We start from the raw sequence: 15,683 nt of genomic DNA, 5'->3' as shown, positions 1-15,683 counted from the left end.
AAAATATGTATAAAGGTCTTTTCTTATATATCACAACTATCGATGGAAAGAGACTGCATTTGTGGACAGAATCTATCCCAAAATTTGGTTAATTTTCTTCCTAGTTCTACATTTTTGAACACAAAATGCAGAAATGTTCCAAGACTATTTTCGAAGACTTGTAGTGGTCTAGTGAGGTCATCTTGAAATACCACTACTTCATTGCTATGCAGTTTGGCGTTTCTTGATGCATTATGCCACAAATGGCACACTTGCGAGGCACTTATTCTGTCTGACAAAGTCAGAAACTCCAGGATGTATATTATAATCTGGAATATAAAACAGTTTAAAATATAACAATGACAACAAGGCAATGAAAAAAATTTGTTTTAGTAGAATATTTTTAAGAGGTGACCACATAAGCTTCAACTTTAAAAACGAAAAATTAAAGCACACGTCACAATAAAAGATTCAAGATCATACACTACATAATCTTATGCATAACTGATTACATGCCACTGCAGATGTTGACAAAACTTACCTCAATGGGAAGTTCAACAAATTCATCGCTTTCAGTACTTCCATGTCTACTTTCACTTGAGATCTTTATGACGGACTCCATGTCAGAATGATGTGTGTGTGTAATGTCAGCAATTAATAAATTTGAAATGAATACTTTTTCAAGACCTTCAACAGACTCTCTTCAAAGTACCAGCTGTTGTATCTAATTGCATATTATATCATGAGATGGCATGGTTAATGCGATGATGCAAACTCTTACCGCTAGATGTCTCGTACATGAGATACTGATGAAAGTGTGAGTTTGGTGTTCTGATTCGCAGGTTGTGAATATCTTTGGGGCCTGTCCTCAACGATGTTGGTGTGTGCGTCTGCGTATTACTCACTTCTGTGCAATCCTTCGGGTGAAAACAACTCCCTACCAACTGGAAAAGTGTTTTGTTACAGGAAGCGTGCGGTCTCACAGACTGACTGACTCCGAGCTGTCTAGCAAAACAGCTGACCCTTACTACGCGTCATGCCACTTCATAAATTGCCTGGACGACTACAACGAAACACCCTTTACAGTTTAAAAATAGTCAAGAAATAAATGGACATTTTGAGTTATTTTTCAGTTTTATCCGCCCTGTTTTCGTTTCAACTATATTATTATTAAGTGTTCTGTCTTACGACAGGTCCATTGCTCTGCCCAAAAAGAGCTCTCCAGTTGTCCCTATTCTCGGCATCTCGCTTTAATTCCTGGAACGTCATCTTCTTTCCTTGTTTAAGGTCGTCGGTTAGCTGTATCAGTCTTCTTCCCAGTCCTCGCTTTCCTTCAACCTGGCCTTCGATGATATCACTCATTAATCCATTCCTTCTCATAATATGTCCCAGCCAGTTAGCTTTCCTTCGTGTAATCGCCTGCAGAATGCTTCTTTGCTCGTTGACTCTCCTCAATACTTCTTCGTTGGTCACTCGATCCGTCCACCTGATCTTCTCTATTCTTCTCCAACACCACATTTCAAAACTCTCCAGGTATTTCTGTTCCTTCTTCCTGAGTGTCCAAGTCTCTGCTCCATACAGCGCGACACTCTAGACGTAACACTTCATTAGTTTCTTCTTCATCTCCAAGCCCAACTTGCTAGTGAGAAGTATCCTCTTCTTGACGAAAGCTGCCTTGGCCATGGCTATCCTTGCTTTTACTTCCTTGGTGCACAGAGCGTCCGTCGTGACTATGCTTCCCAAGTACTTGAAATGCTCCACATTCTCCATCTGTTGGTTTCCAATTACAACGTTCAATGGTTCTGCTCTCGGTGCTATCCTCATTACCTTTGATTTTTCAATGTTGATTTCCATTCCATACTCTCTACCTGTTTCCACTAACTTGTCCATCATGTTCTGTAATTCCTCCTCTTCCTTCGCCAATATTACTAAGTCGTCTGCATACTTTACAGTCGTTATCACTCTTCCTCCAATTTTAAAGTCTCCTGTTCCCTCCAGAGCTTCCTTGGCAAGCCATTCCCCGTACAGGTTAAAAAGAATTGGTGATAAGCAGCATCCGTCTTACACCTCTACCAATCTCAACGCTGTTGGTGTCTCCTGAATCCAGTCTCACTTTGACTTTTTGCTGCATCTGCAGGTTTTTGATTAGTCTTCTGTCTCTCCAATCAATTCCAATTCTCTGTAGGATCCTCATTAATTTCTTCCATTTTACTCGATCGAAAGCCTTCTTCCAATCGATGAAGCAGGCACATACTTCTTCCTTGACATCGAGAACTCTCTCTGAAATTATTCTCATAACTCCGATGGCATCTCTGGTTCCTCTTCCTCTCCTGAATCCAAATTGGTCGTCTCCCATCACTTCCTCTATCTTCTTTTCTAGTCTTTTAGTCAGTATTCTCGTCATTATCTTCGCCGCATGTGAGATTAGGCTGATGGTCCTGTAATCCCCGCACTTCTTGGAATTCTTTTTCTTCTGTAATGGAATCATTGTTACTTCCAGAAAGTCCTTGGGCCACTCACCGGAGGTGTATATCTTGTTAGCGAGTCTAGTAAGAACCTTCACTCCTTTCTCTCCAAGTTCTTTAAATAAGTCCGATGGGATTTCATCATCTCCCATAGCTTTTCTTCTTCTCATATCCTTTATGGCCCTCTCTACCTCGCTCTTCAGTATCTCTGGACCTTTGTCGACCTCCTCTACTTCTTCTTCTGGCTCCAATTCCATCTCCTTCTCACCCAGTCGGTTGGCCTTGTCATAGAGCTCTTCAATATAATTTTCCCACACAGCTTTAACTTCATTCTGGTCACTGACTATCTTTCCTGATGGGTCTTCTATTTCCTGTGTTCGAATTCCTTTGTTCTCTTTCCATCCTAGTTGTTTCGCCTTTGCATACATCAAATCGTATCTTCCAATTCTCTGGAGTGTCATTATCTCATCACATACTTCGTTGATGTAATCTTCTCTCGCCTTGTCTGTTTCTCTTCTCAGTTCGTTGTTCAGTCTTCGATATTTCTATCTTCCCTCTTCACTGTTGATATTCTTCCATCTCCTCCTCTCATCCATCTTATCGAGCATAGCCTGTGTAATCCATGCCTTCCTTGGTATCCTCTTCATCCTGCCAACCTTTTCTTCTAATGCCACTGTTAGGCACTTCTTGACATTTGTCCATTCCTCTTCAACGCTTTCGCCTTCACTTTCACTTAATTTTCCTTCCAATTCTGCTCTTACTTCGTCTCGCGCGCTCTTCAGGTTCTCCAGGTCCCATCTCTTCTTCCTCACCCCCCTACTCCTGATTTTCTTCATTCTGGTGCTGACGTTTGCAACTAACATATTATGATCTGAGTCGATGTCCGCTGATGGCACTGTTGTCACATTCTTTACGCTATTCCTAAATCGTTGCTTCACTAAGATATAGTCTATCTGGTATCTTCTCCTGTCTCCTGGGCTTTTCCACGTATACAATCTCCTGTGATGCTTCTTGAACCAGGTGTTGGTGATTACCAGTCCATTTCTTCGGCAGAAGTCAACCATCATGTCCCCTCTCCTATTCCTTATTCCCAGTCCATGAGGGCCGACAATGTTGTTTTCTGCTCCTTTCCCCACGACACTGTTCCAGTCTCCCATTATTATGGTTTGCACTTTCCCTCTTCCTTCTGTCCTGATGATTTCTTCTATCTTCTCATATATTATTTCCACTTCTTCATCGTCATGATCCGATGTTGGCATGTACACCTGCATTATCAGAATATCCACTGGTTCTGCATTCAACTTGATATACATCAGTCTGTCACTACACGCTTGCACTTTGATTACACTTTTCTTGATCCATTTCTGCATCACTATTGCAACACCTCTTTCAGCACTCTCACCTCCCGAGTAGTACATATGATAGTTTCCACACTCGAAATCACCTTGATCCCTCCATCGAACTTCACTGACACCCACAATGCACACATTATTTTTATCCATTTCGATCTTCAGATTTTCCAGTTTTCCTCCCTGTTGTAGTGTCCTGACGTTCCACGTTCCTATGGTGAATTTCCTAAAAGAATTCTCCTGCCTGATACCTTCTCCCGAGACAGTCCTCGCCCGGAGATCCGAATGGAGGACTAGTTTACCTCCGGATAGTTTTGTCTCTGGAGAAAGCATCATGCACATTGTGACTGCTCCTGTTGGGCAGAAGCTGTCCTGGAAGAAAGTAATGTGGTAGTTTTTCCATTTGCTTTCCACATCGCAGTACCACAACCATTAAAGCTGCTCCAGCCATGCTTGTGGTAATCCAGCCTCGAACCGGTCCAGGATCATTTCCTTTACGCTTCAAGTTGGTAAAAGTGGTCGCTGCTGCCCTCCACTATGCTAGTTTTTGTCCGCTCCGGGTATTTGATTTCCCCGGTACCACCCATATCTGGGAAGCATTCCCCTATCCGCAACCTGGGGAGGGGCCCGATGGGGGACTAGCAACCCCCTGAGGGGTTTCAACTATACATAACATTAAACATCTCCGTTTTAAAATCCACGTTGTTACCGACGAAATTAAACCAAACCAAAACATGTCAAGAAACGTCAGTGACAGTTAATTTGCATCAAACTATATGTGTAATCTGCTCATATTAATGTTGTTTTTTGAGTGGTCGTTTAACTGAAAATAGCAGAAAAACAAATGTTTGTGACAGCTGTGATGGTGTTTGTGGTTAGAGTTTACATACGATGCACTGATTGTTTTGTTCATGCTACGGTTATTGTTTAAGAAAGAACGGGGAAATTTGCTTAGTTTGATTCTGCGAGTTTCAGCAAACACATTTAGACCACGGCGCACGGAGGCATTCTGAGCTACTCATTGTGATTTCTTTTAGGTTCTCACGGCCAAGAGAATGTTGTTGTTGTTCTGGGTTGTGACCTCGTGTAGACTCGTAGTTAGATATGAACGTTTCAGAGAAAGGTGCTGTTTCCATCTTCAAGGTTGGAGACCTCTCTCAATTCAAACAAATAACATCATCACCTTTATCAAGCTGGAGTTTGTGAGATCTGCTATTTGTGTTCCAAGATTTGTTTTGTTTAAATATCTTATAGCAAACGACGAATCATCATCATCGTCACAATCTTCAACAGCGGTAGTAGCACTTACTTGCTCCATGGAGCCGAGTCCTTTCTGATAAGGGAATGGTTAGGTTGGTCATGCCGAAACCTCACCTGAAATTTTTCTCATCTACAGAGCCCATGTAGTAATGATTGTACACAAAATTTCAGCTGCTGATACGCTGTGCAAGGGTGCGAAAAAATTGCTCAAATTTGGTATGCATATTTAAAATTCGCGCCACAGCGCATGCGCGTGACAGCAGCGCGCCATTCACCGGTACATTGCAGCGGAGGACGTAAGCCAGGAGCTGAGAGGGCAGTGAAAGATTAGTCTCCGAGGAGCTAGAAGCTTAACTATTGTTGTTTGCGCATAGTAGAGGTACTGAAAATGAATTCATTTATACAGTATCAGTTTTAATCTCCTCGATTTCGAAACTTGATCAGGTACTCGTGGTGCCACGCAAAACGCTGATTTGCGACCTCAAGCTTTTGTAACGCCAGCGCAGTTCTGTCTGCGCAGAACAAGCCAAGTTTGCGAACTAGAGGAATGTGCAACTAAACCTTTAATTCGACGTTTTTAAAATATTATTGCATAGATTTTAACTTGGGTGTGATCTTTCGCACGATAAGACCGACTGCGAGTCAGGCAATGAAAATATCAGACAGAAGCCGTTGCTGGGGCCTGCACATCTGCAAGTTGTTAAGCAGAAAACATCGTCGACATTTCAATCCCGGCCAGCAACAACGCGTCTTTTAACAAAAACTGACACAAAGCAATTAGAACTGTGGACGAGTGTAATACAAACGTTACATAATAAATATTTTACGTTTTCTATTGGGGTGGTGTCGTCCTAACAGCGAACGTCATTGGAGTTGGTCGAGCAATTAAGTTGTGATTGCGATTCTCTCACACCACTCCCAACCACACACCCCCTCCCCCTTCCTCTCTCGAGTCCACTAAATTTGAAGGTAACATTTCTGTACTGTGAGCTTTTCCCGCGTGCTACACCTGCTCGGTCGATACAAGTCTCAACTAACTTACCTTCGAGTAATTAAAGTTCTAAAAATGAGAACCATCTAGCACTAACAGAATTCATGGCCCAACAAACAAAATATCTCGTTTCTCTTCAATATCTGCGTTGCTACTACTAACGCTCCTCCAGATATGGAGGGCAACTTCGAATATATTCAATAAGCAGTTGGGGACAGCCGACATGGGGTGGGCCTCCAGCTTGGGGGTTGGGCGTGGGCTAACAATTTCTCCCCGTAAAATTAATAAATTGTTACGAAATTTTACACATGACCTCGGACTTGGACGAACCGTTTGGAACACCTGGGCGTAGGTGGGAGGATAATATTAAAATTAATCTTAAATAATAGGATGTGGTGTTATGGACTGGATTCATCTGGCCCAGAATAGGGACCAGTGGCGGGCTCTTGTGAACACGGTATTAATATATTTTGGGAAATTAATGATTGGCTGAGCGGTCTTTTTCTTCTCAGGAAGGACTCGGCTCCATGGAGCAAGAAAGTGCTACTACCGCTGTTGAAGATTGTGACGATGATGATGATTCGTCATTTACCATAAGATATTTAAACAAAATAAATCTTGGAACACAAATAGCAGATCTCACAAACTCCAATTTGATAAAGGTGATGATGTTATTTGTTTGAATTGAGAGAGGTCTCCAACCTTGAAGATGGAAACAGTATGTTTCTCTTAAACGTTTATATCTAACTACGAGTCTACACGAGGTCACAACCCAGAACAACAACAACATTCTCTTGGCCGTAAGAACTTAAAAGAAATCACAATGAGTAGCTCAGAATGCCTCCGTGCGCCGTGGTCTAAATGCGTTTGCTGAAACTCGCAGAATCAAACTAAGCAAAAGAGTGCAAGTAGGCTTATACATAGGACATAATTAAAGACAACAGACAAGCAGACGGAACTAAGAAATACCAGTGTTAAACATCTTAATTTCAACTTCATCTTAATATTTAAACATCCAGCACGTACCTCAAAGAAAACACAACCCACAACCACTACAAAAATCATTGTTGATGCTCTTTAGAAGAATTATCGCCGTCCGCTCGAAGAATCACATGAAACCATAAATACAGTCTGTAGGTAAAATTTAGAACTGTCTATTGAAAGAGCAGGTGGGGCATAATGTTATCAGTAGGATTTAAAAGTTAATTAAACGTAATATAGATTCCATATTTCAGCCACTTCATCCACACTTTGTCGTTCGTAATATAAAATTAACGATTTGCCGTAAAGAACTTCAGTTTGGAAATAAACCGTAATTAAATATTGTGTTTGTACCACATTTAAAATATCGATATAAAACGACATGAAACTTCGGAAATCAAGTGCAGTGGCTCCTCGAACCTTCATGCCACAGTGCTCATGCTGCCTGCACGACAAATCTCTGTTCCTGATAAAGCATTACTAAAGTCGAAGCATGTATTTTAACAAATGATTGTAGACAACGTGAGGTGGCTTCATAAAGATTTCTAAAAAAAATGTAAGCCTGAAGACTGTAACACTTAGGCTACAATAAAAACAAATACAAACATTCAGATTTCGTACAGATTGATTTCGGATTTTAAACAGTGCACTAATAAATGTAATTCTGCAAACCCTCCCTCACTGGGAGAGCTCGCAGTTCGAATGCAGCCAGGAAGAAGTTGAGCAGTTTACTCAAAGTCTTATTAAATGTTGTCAAAACTACAGTGAACTAAGGGAGTGAATAAAATACCAGGGAACAGCTGTGTTGCCACATATATTTTGTTAGATTCTTGTTTTCCATTTTCTTTCTTGAAAGTCAGTTGTCATTGGTGTTTAGTATCTGGGGAGTGTTTGCACTGAAGCAATTGAAACTGAACCAAATCAGGTCACACCGGACTTGAAACTTCCTGGTAGTCCCACTGAACCAACTCTTGGTTGCTGAGTTCATCATTAAATTATATTCCAGATCGACTTTTCCTACTGAAGCAGGTGAAATGGCCTCAGGTGTGAGTAGCAGTGAGTCGAAAGAGACTCTAGTTGTGACACAACCTGAAAGAGGTGGATGTTTCAGTTGAATGTGAAATGCCAAGTTCAAGAACAGTTGCTTCAAACTTCAGTTGAGTTGTCGTAGTGAGAACACTCCATAAGAAGTGTGAATGTGTTTGTTGAACAAACTGTTGCATGGAACTGACTGCTGGTGTTATTTTGTTTTTCTTCGTTTTGTGAACAGAATGTGAATTGAATGGCGCAAGAATCAAGTGACCCATTTGCTTCTACACCCAAACGTGAACCTCATGCTGCACCATTCAAAGACCAGGTGAGATACTTACGTCATCCGTTAACCAATATTTCTACAATTTCATGTGTGTCCTGACAGTGGAACTCCGTGTCGATTTTGGTATTCTAGATTGTTAAGCCATGTAACTGCTTACACTTAAGAGAAACTACTGCCTACATCATCAGTCCTGACAATGGTGGGAGTAAACGCTTCATAGGAACTTTGGTCTCCCTACAAGTTCTCACAGCATTTTCTGGCATCAACATATTCAAAATGCTGTTAGAACCTCAAATTTCACGTACTTAAACTCTGTAGATCATTTCACCTTTGTAGTGTTGCATAAAAGTGCACTGCAGTCTGTAATTTCACATTCAGAAATATGTAAACATTATTCCAGTTTCTTCCACACTGTGTCTGATGTCCTTCCAAGGACATCTTGGTTGTTTCTGAGGCCTCTCATTTGTTTCAGTTCCAGTTATCTTAAAAATGTCTGTGTCTTTTCATTAGTTTTATTCTGTTGAAACCATCAGCTCTTAATATTTTTCATTATCCGTTAATTTCAACCGCCTGTGTAACTACTTACAGTTATGCCGACAAACACAGTTGCAGTACTTATGGTTTCAACAGTCTCAGATCATATTTTTGTTCTCGTCTTAGTATCGGTTACTGAATTTAGTGACTCAAAACACAAGGTTTGTGCCGTCGTGCGCCATGCGCTGGAATGACAGAGAAGAATGGACTGTTTATTTCTCAGTGCTCTGAGTTTTTACCCAGCAATGATATTTTGTGTGAGGTCTGCTTAATTTTTTGGTTTGTCCCATTCAGTGCTATGGCTTATTTTCAACAATATCAGTAGCTCGGACTACTGTTAGTATCAAGGTTTTAATGAAGAAGAGAATATAAAAAATACACGGGAAGTTTTTGTGTATGCTGTTCAGGAAAGGCAGCCTTAAACTTATGTATGTAAAATTTCTCACTTATGTAGTAGCAGTAATTTTGTAGAAAAGTTTTCTGTACTTCTCTTCTGCAGAATTTTCTGTGTCAGGTTTTGTCTTCTTCATTTCCCTGGTTTTTGTTAGAAAATTGAGAAGTGTGTCATGTTCATTTTGCACGTGACTTTGAATTTCTCTTATTTTGTGAATAAAATCTATACCCAGACCTGTCTGTAATGTATGAACCAAAATGTAAGAATTTGCGAACACAGAAAGAAAGGGTTTGAGCAGAAAGACCTGTTACTCTCATGAATGTACCTCATGACAAAATGAAAATCAGAAGTTTCATCCAATATTAGGTGGTTCTTGAATTTGTCTTGAAATGTCAACTAGCAACACTTCATGGAGGGCTTTTAACAAATTATTTTGAATGGCCAGTGATGTGCCTTTGCAAAACGTCATTCAGCAGAGGTTCATAATGTTCTAGCAGTTTCGAAATATTCTTTACAATTACTTCTGTCAAGGGGCAACTCAGATAATTCATGACCTCTAAATGGTAGTTCTTGATCTGACAGCAGACAAGTCATGTCACCCATTTCAATATTTCTTAATTTTTATAAGCTCCATTATTATATTCTGAACTACTAAATGTAAGTTGGAGCTCCAGAAGCTCATACTTTCTTTGGAGACTTAAATAAAGAATGACCTGCGTGTACTGTACATGTTTTGCGTAAGATTCGTGTTTTTCTTTTCTTTTCATGAAGCATGTAAGTCATAAGTTTGTTAAAGGCCCCCGAAATCCAAAACATTTCAACATTTTTGGAAGATCAATTATGGCCAGCAAATCAGTTTCTCTCAGATTGTTGCAAGCTGTTAACCATGGGTAAAAATGATATTGCGAGACAAAAGTTCCCAGTGTACATATTGTTTTCCTTATATTCACTCTCAGGGTTTTATATAGGTTGGTAATGTCTCCCATGTTTTAATGTTTTTAGTTTCTCCATGAATTTTCTTCTTGACAATAGTTTTTCTAAAAAACATTGACTAACATTTTTATCTAGTTTCCACAAACTTCAAATGGTCGTCCACTGTCACTTCAGTTGTGTTTATGAAAATTGCAGTTTGTTGGTGATTTTGGTACAATTCACTACTTCTTCAGTTCATGTTGAGGTCAACCATTTTTTTATTTAAAAGAATGGTAAAGACCTTTCTTTTTCTTATACGTTTCTTATATTCACAATTTTTTAATATTTTCATTTGCATTTTTCTCGTGCGAGTGTTTTGTAGCCACATCAGCATCAATTAGATATTAACCATTTATAGCTTAAAGTCGCCTAAATATTTTTGAACATTCAGTGCTAAATCAAAGAAGACAACTCAGCCATTACAAGGGTTAATGTTTTTGAAGTAAATAATCGCTGTTTACACTGCAGAACTCTGAATTCTTTATTTTTAAAGCAGATTGTGTTTGTAGGTGTCACTAGATCTGTTCCGTTTATGTGTTAGAAAGTTGCACTACATGGCGTAATGATGCTTCAATTAACAAAGTTAACGTGCTTTGTGTGTTATCTACTCAGCTATGAGTATAAGTACTTCGATACTGAGAGTGCCGTGAATAATACACGTTAAACAGATCTTTATCTAACATTGGCTGAGTCTTTTAAATGAGGTGAATTATGCAGTGACAGTGCGTGTTAATTTGATTTTGTGTATTCAAATAACTTGTGTCTTTGATGTCCGCACGGAATAATTAGTCTGTAGTACCAGATGATGCTGTAAGTGTAAGTGAAATATTTATTAGTGTTGTGATTTTAGATCTTGTGATTCAAAGTGGCAAGCCAGACAATCATTATTTTATTTCGGTCATTAAATAGGTCTCATGTTGTAGTTATTTACGTCGCTGTTCAGAGGCCAACTGTTCTTGTTCAGTCAACTTTTTACGTCCAGCCCCACCCTTGCAAATCTTCGTCTCAAAATCTATCATAAAGTCAGTTTTTATAATAGTTTTCATAATCGTAATATATCGAATGAGTATCAGTTTACCTTGTTGGAGTTGGTACTTCAAATACTTGATAACTTCTTCTTTCACTTTCCTGATGTTTTAGGACAACTGTTAGTCAATTTTTAAGAATGCGACGTGCTGCTTCTGGAGCAGTGATAATGCGACTGACTTGATATTCTTTTTAATTTCCTTGTTGTGAAGCGTTATTTGTTTACTCGGCATTGTTGATGACGTCATTTTTTGACGACAAATTGGTTGAAGACAACGAGGAATCACAAATTTTTATAGTAAAAAGAAAGAAGATAAGAAGATAGCAATTCGCTTTGTATTTTTCTCAACTACCAACAATGTGTAAATATCGAACAACAATGGTCAGGTTTTATATGAACACCTGCGTGTATTACAATGTAAGAAATGTATTGGAATTTATAAACAACACCTGTAACAATGTTGTTATTTCTTGTAACAATACTGGCATAAAATTTCACATTGTTACCTCATAGTTTTCGTCGGCATTATTGTATTAGTATATATTTCCGTCAACAATCAGCTTTCCTCAGTGCGGAAAGAACAGAGCTATGAATCGCTTGTAGAAGAAGTGCGCCTTAGACAAGATACTATTGTGCTACTGAAGAACAACAACATATTAAAAGAATTTGAAAACTGTCCTACACTCTGTGTGTTTTATTTCTAATTCAATATTTATTGCCAGTGGATATCCAGTTATCTTCCCTTAAACGAAGAGATAGGTAAGGACTATTTCTTATTTTATTGTTATATTTCTCAACATATTTACATACTTTCATTGATACTTAAGAACACTTGAAAGAAAATTAAGCTTGTTCGCTTTCTAACACAATTTCAAATAATATTATATAATTGTTTGAATTCTGTAATGATGAAGTGTAGACCTTTCTTTGTATAATATTTAGACGAGCTTTGCCTTTCGGTTGCAGTTTCGGTGCGTAAAATCTGGCAGCAAAAATGGCTTTATTTCGCATGACGGCCTCGCGATTCACCGAAGTACGACAGAAAATGTCACCAGCCCTGACAGCTCTTCTGCGCAACTTCTCAGACTCGACTGACCTCAAAGCTGTACTCGCCAAGAAGGTTCCTGAAGAGCAGGAAAGGGTGAAGAACTTCCGAAAAGCTTACGGAGCAACCAAGATCGGACACGTCACAGTTGACATGATGTATGGAGGTATGCGTGGCATCAAGGGGTTGGTGTGTGAGACATCTGTTCTTGATCCTGACGAGGGAATCCGTTTCCGTGGTTACTCAATTCCCGAATGTCAGAAACTGCTTCCTAAGGCCAAGGGTGGGTCTCAACCCTTGCCAGAGGGTCTGTTCTGGCTGCTCATCACTGGACAAGTTCCAAATCAAGCTCAGGTGCAAGCAGTCTCAAAGGAGTGGGCAAAACGTGCAGCACTATCATTACACGTGGCGACACTGTTGTACAACTTCCCTCCCACCCTGCATCCCATGTCGCAGTTCAGCTGCGCCATAACAGCACTCAGTTCTGAGAGCAAGTTCGCCCGGGCATACTCCTCTGGAGTACACAAATCGAAATACTGGGAGTATGTTTACGAAGACGTCATGGATCTAATCGCAAAGCTCCCCGTCGTAGCAGCGACCATCTACCGCAACACGTACCGTCATGGTAAGGGCGCTGGGGCCATCGATGCCAGCAAGGATTGGAGTCAAAACTTTTGTCGGATGCTTGGCTATGACAACCCAGAGTTTACAGAACTCATGAGATTGTACCTCACAATCCACAGCGATCACGAGGGAGGCAATGTGAGTGCCCACACTGTTCACCTCGTGGGCTCGGCGTTGTCGGATCCGTACCTCTCATTTGCAGCTGGTATGAATGGCCTCGCAGGTCCTCTGCACGGTTTAGCGAATCAGGAGGTGTTAATATTCCTCAAGAAACTTCAGAAAGAGTTGGGAGACAACGCAACAGACGACGCAGTGAAAGAGTTCATCTGCAGAACATTAAAGAGTGGACAGGTGGTTCCAGGCTACGGTCACGCCGTTCTTCGTAAGACAGATCCACGCTTCGCCTGCCAGAGGGAGTTCGCACAGAAACATTTGCCCAACGACCCACTTTTCAGGCTGGTGTCTCAGGTGTACAAAGTGGTTCCTCCCATTCTCATGGAGACAGGCAAAGTCAAGAATCCGTGGCCCAATGTGGACGCTCACTCCGGTGTACTTCTTCAGTATTACGGTCTGAAGGAGATGAACTTCTACACAGTTTTGTTTGGTGTATCTCGTGCCTTGGGAGTGCTGGCATCTCTGGTATGGGACAGGGCTCTTGGCCTCCCCATCGAACGGCCCAAGTCACTGTCAACTGAGGAACTCGTGAAACAGCTCGAATATGTGTTTGTGGGTTTCGTATGATTTTCAGGGTAAACTGCGATCATTTTCTTAAACAGCATTAATTGGTTGATCTTTGTTATGGTGAATCGTAACTCTTTTTTTGCGGTAAGGACTGCATTATTAAATAATATTTAGATTATCTCCGGCTTCAATGGGTTAATAAATGGGGCATATATTGCGAAAAATAATTCTAAAACTTTACATTTCTTGATACATCGACTTTGTCAAATTTTTCAGCGGGTTGTGAAGAATTCGTTTTATTTTTATTTTGGATGAGTCGTCGTAATTCATGTACGCAGTAGAATTGCCTGAATAGACATTAATAATTGTTACGTCATAGTTTTGGTCGACATTGTTATATTTTAGTATTCGTTGACGTCAACAATCGGCTTCTGTTATAGTGAGGAAGGAACTGACCTGTGAATCGCTTGTGGTAGAAGTGTGACGTAGCCGAGAAATTTGGGGTAGGGAAGGGGTGTTTACAGGTTATTTGTTGGGAGGTTTGGAGGGAGGAAACAGCTGGGAAGACCTAGGCATAGGATAGGAGGATAACATTAGGATGGACCTTAGGGAGATTAGAATCAATGGAGCCAACTGGATGCCAGCGGGCACAGAATAGAGTTCGATGACGGGCTCTTGTGAACACGTTGATGAACCTTCGGGTTGTGTAAGGAAAGTGGGATATTCTTTGACCAGCCGAGTACCAGTCGACTTTACGAAGGACATCCTGCACCTTACAGTGTGCGTGTAATATCGGCCTAATCTACGCAAGCAGTGACATTTTGTGTGACTGCTCCCAACTGTAATTCTCACGTTCATTTGACAAATGTAATTACATTCTGTCCTTGTAACGTGTATGAACGGCTAACATGGTAAGCAGGAAATTCATCAATCGCGTCGTGTCTTAAGCACTTTTAACTCGGTAGAAGGACACGAATTCGAAATATGAAAATGTCGCAGCCTCCTTTTTCCAAAATTATTTCTTAACTAACTGACTGTTACTGCAACAAGTGTCACACAAATTCTGGAGAATATTTTTGAAGTAAAATGTTTTGTAAATCAGTGGGGGAGGACGGGGGAATGGCGGTAATTGGGTAATGCCGGTTAGGCACTTTTCTGACGAATGGTACCAGATATAAACTTCAAGCTGTTGCTGACATCCAGTGCTTCATTCAGTGAAGTGCAACAGCGAATTCCGCCATTTGCTTCTAGTGCAGTTACCGAGATAGTCGCATGTGTCTGTTTTATGCTCCAGTGATCTAATACTTGACATATTAATACCTGAGGTGAGTGAACTTTCTTTGAATGATATGAATTTTTCTTGTGGGTGCACATAACATGTGAGAGTTGGATGTTATAACTGCGTAGATGAATATGAATAAATATGTGCTATTTCACGGCAACACGCCTTTCATTTGAAGTTACGCGTTTGGGGTAATGGCGGTAAAGGATCTCCATTACCTATGGTGGGTCCACGGACACGTTGCAGAAAAAGCAGAGGCAAGCAGCACTCAGAGATTCTGACAGGGACACCCATGAAGGGTTCTTTAGGAAGCAAGTTATTAGAGGGAAATGTAAAGCACAGAATAAAAGTAGGCAAACAGCAATATTTCCTAAGAAAAGGCAGAATAAGGAAACAAGCCTCCAAGAGAGAAAGAAACTCTGCAGGAAGAATTTGAAGAAAAGCTGCTGCTTCATTAGAAGAGGACACCGAGGTAAACGATCAAAATTGAAGAACATGACATAAAAAAGATTATAAAAATGCTTCATTTGTGAAGACTATGGGGAATACGGAGAACTCTGTTATGGATGCACTGGCTGTGGTATCTGGGCAGTGGCTGGGAATTTACTGATGATTATATTTGTGATCTGTGTTTGAGAAGGAGAAATACAAAATTAAAAAGGTGGTTGAAGACTTCTATCTTAACATTCCGTTAGAATTTATACGTTCAAATGATTTAGACGTGTACACGTTTTGTAAACTAAGATATATGCCTATTACTTACTAAGAAAACACATTTTATTCA

General features: G+C 40.3%; 3 protein-coding genes, 1 long non-coding RNA gene and 1 pseudogene across 7 annotated transcripts in view; 2 read left to right on the top strand and 3 right to left on the bottom strand.

Moving 5' to 3' along the window:
* LOC147872284 (F-box and leucine-rich repeat protein 13-like) overlaps window positions 1-826 on the bottom strand; it is a 4,366-nt gene extending 3,540 nt beyond the window's left edge. Inside the window, 2 exon segments of the mRNA XM_087358150.1 lie at window positions 2-308; window positions 521-826. Coding sequence (XP_087214276.1) covers window positions 2-308; window positions 521-601 — 388 coding nt within the window. The 5' untranslated portion in view covers window positions 602-826.
* The window catches only part of LOC147872283 (F-box and leucine-rich repeat protein 13-like), a 19,376-nt gene extending 18,272 nt beyond the window's left edge, over window positions 1-1,104 (top strand). Inside the window, exon 7 of the mRNA XM_087358155.1 lies at window positions 946-1,104. The gene's annotated coding sequence lies outside the window, so the exon portion shown is untranslated. The remainder of the gene's footprint in view (window positions 1-945) is intronic.
* LOC147872280 (putative citrate synthase 2, mitochondrial pseudogene) overlaps window positions 1-15,683 on the top strand; it is a 27,906-nt pseudogene extending 12,223 nt beyond the window's left edge. For 2 of the 3 annotated variants that reach the window (XR_015537670.1, XR_015537669.1), the window contains exons 2-3: window positions 8,296-8,382; window positions 12,234-15,683. The product of XR_015537670.1 is annotated as a putative citrate synthase 2, mitochondrial pseudogene, transcript variant X3 (transcript). Of the gene's footprint in view, window positions 1-8,295; window positions 8,383-11,402; window positions 12,027-12,233 lie in introns of those variants that run through there. The other variant, XR_015537668.1, reaches the window with a different exon arrangement.
* LOC147872282 (protein CFDP2-like) lies at window positions 2,990-4,135 on the bottom strand. The gene has a single exon (XM_087357897.1). It carries the CDS (start codon window positions 4,133-4,135, stop codon window positions 2,990-2,992), a length of 1,146 nt encoding a protein of 381 aa, XP_087214023.1.
* On the bottom strand, window positions 7,822-11,388 carry LOC147872281 (uncharacterized). Its single transcript, XR_015537679.1, has 2 exons — window positions 11,319-11,388; window positions 7,822-8,114 (listed from the first exon to the last, which is right to left on the bottom strand). It is a non-coding gene; the product is annotated as an uncharacterized LOC147872281 (long non-coding RNA).

The sequence above is a fragment of the Zootermopsis nevadensis genome, unplaced genomic scaffold (genome assembly GCF_977971745.1).
Source record: "Zootermopsis nevadensis isolate Lab colony 2312 unplaced genomic scaffold, Znev_1.0 Znev_ptg000029l, whole genome shotgun sequence".
Classification (NCBI taxonomy): domain Eukaryota; kingdom Metazoa; phylum Arthropoda; class Insecta; order Blattodea; family Termopsidae; genus Zootermopsis; species Zootermopsis nevadensis.
Note: the sequence above shows the minus strand (reverse complement) of the source record. Positions and strands in the feature narration are given on the sequence as shown.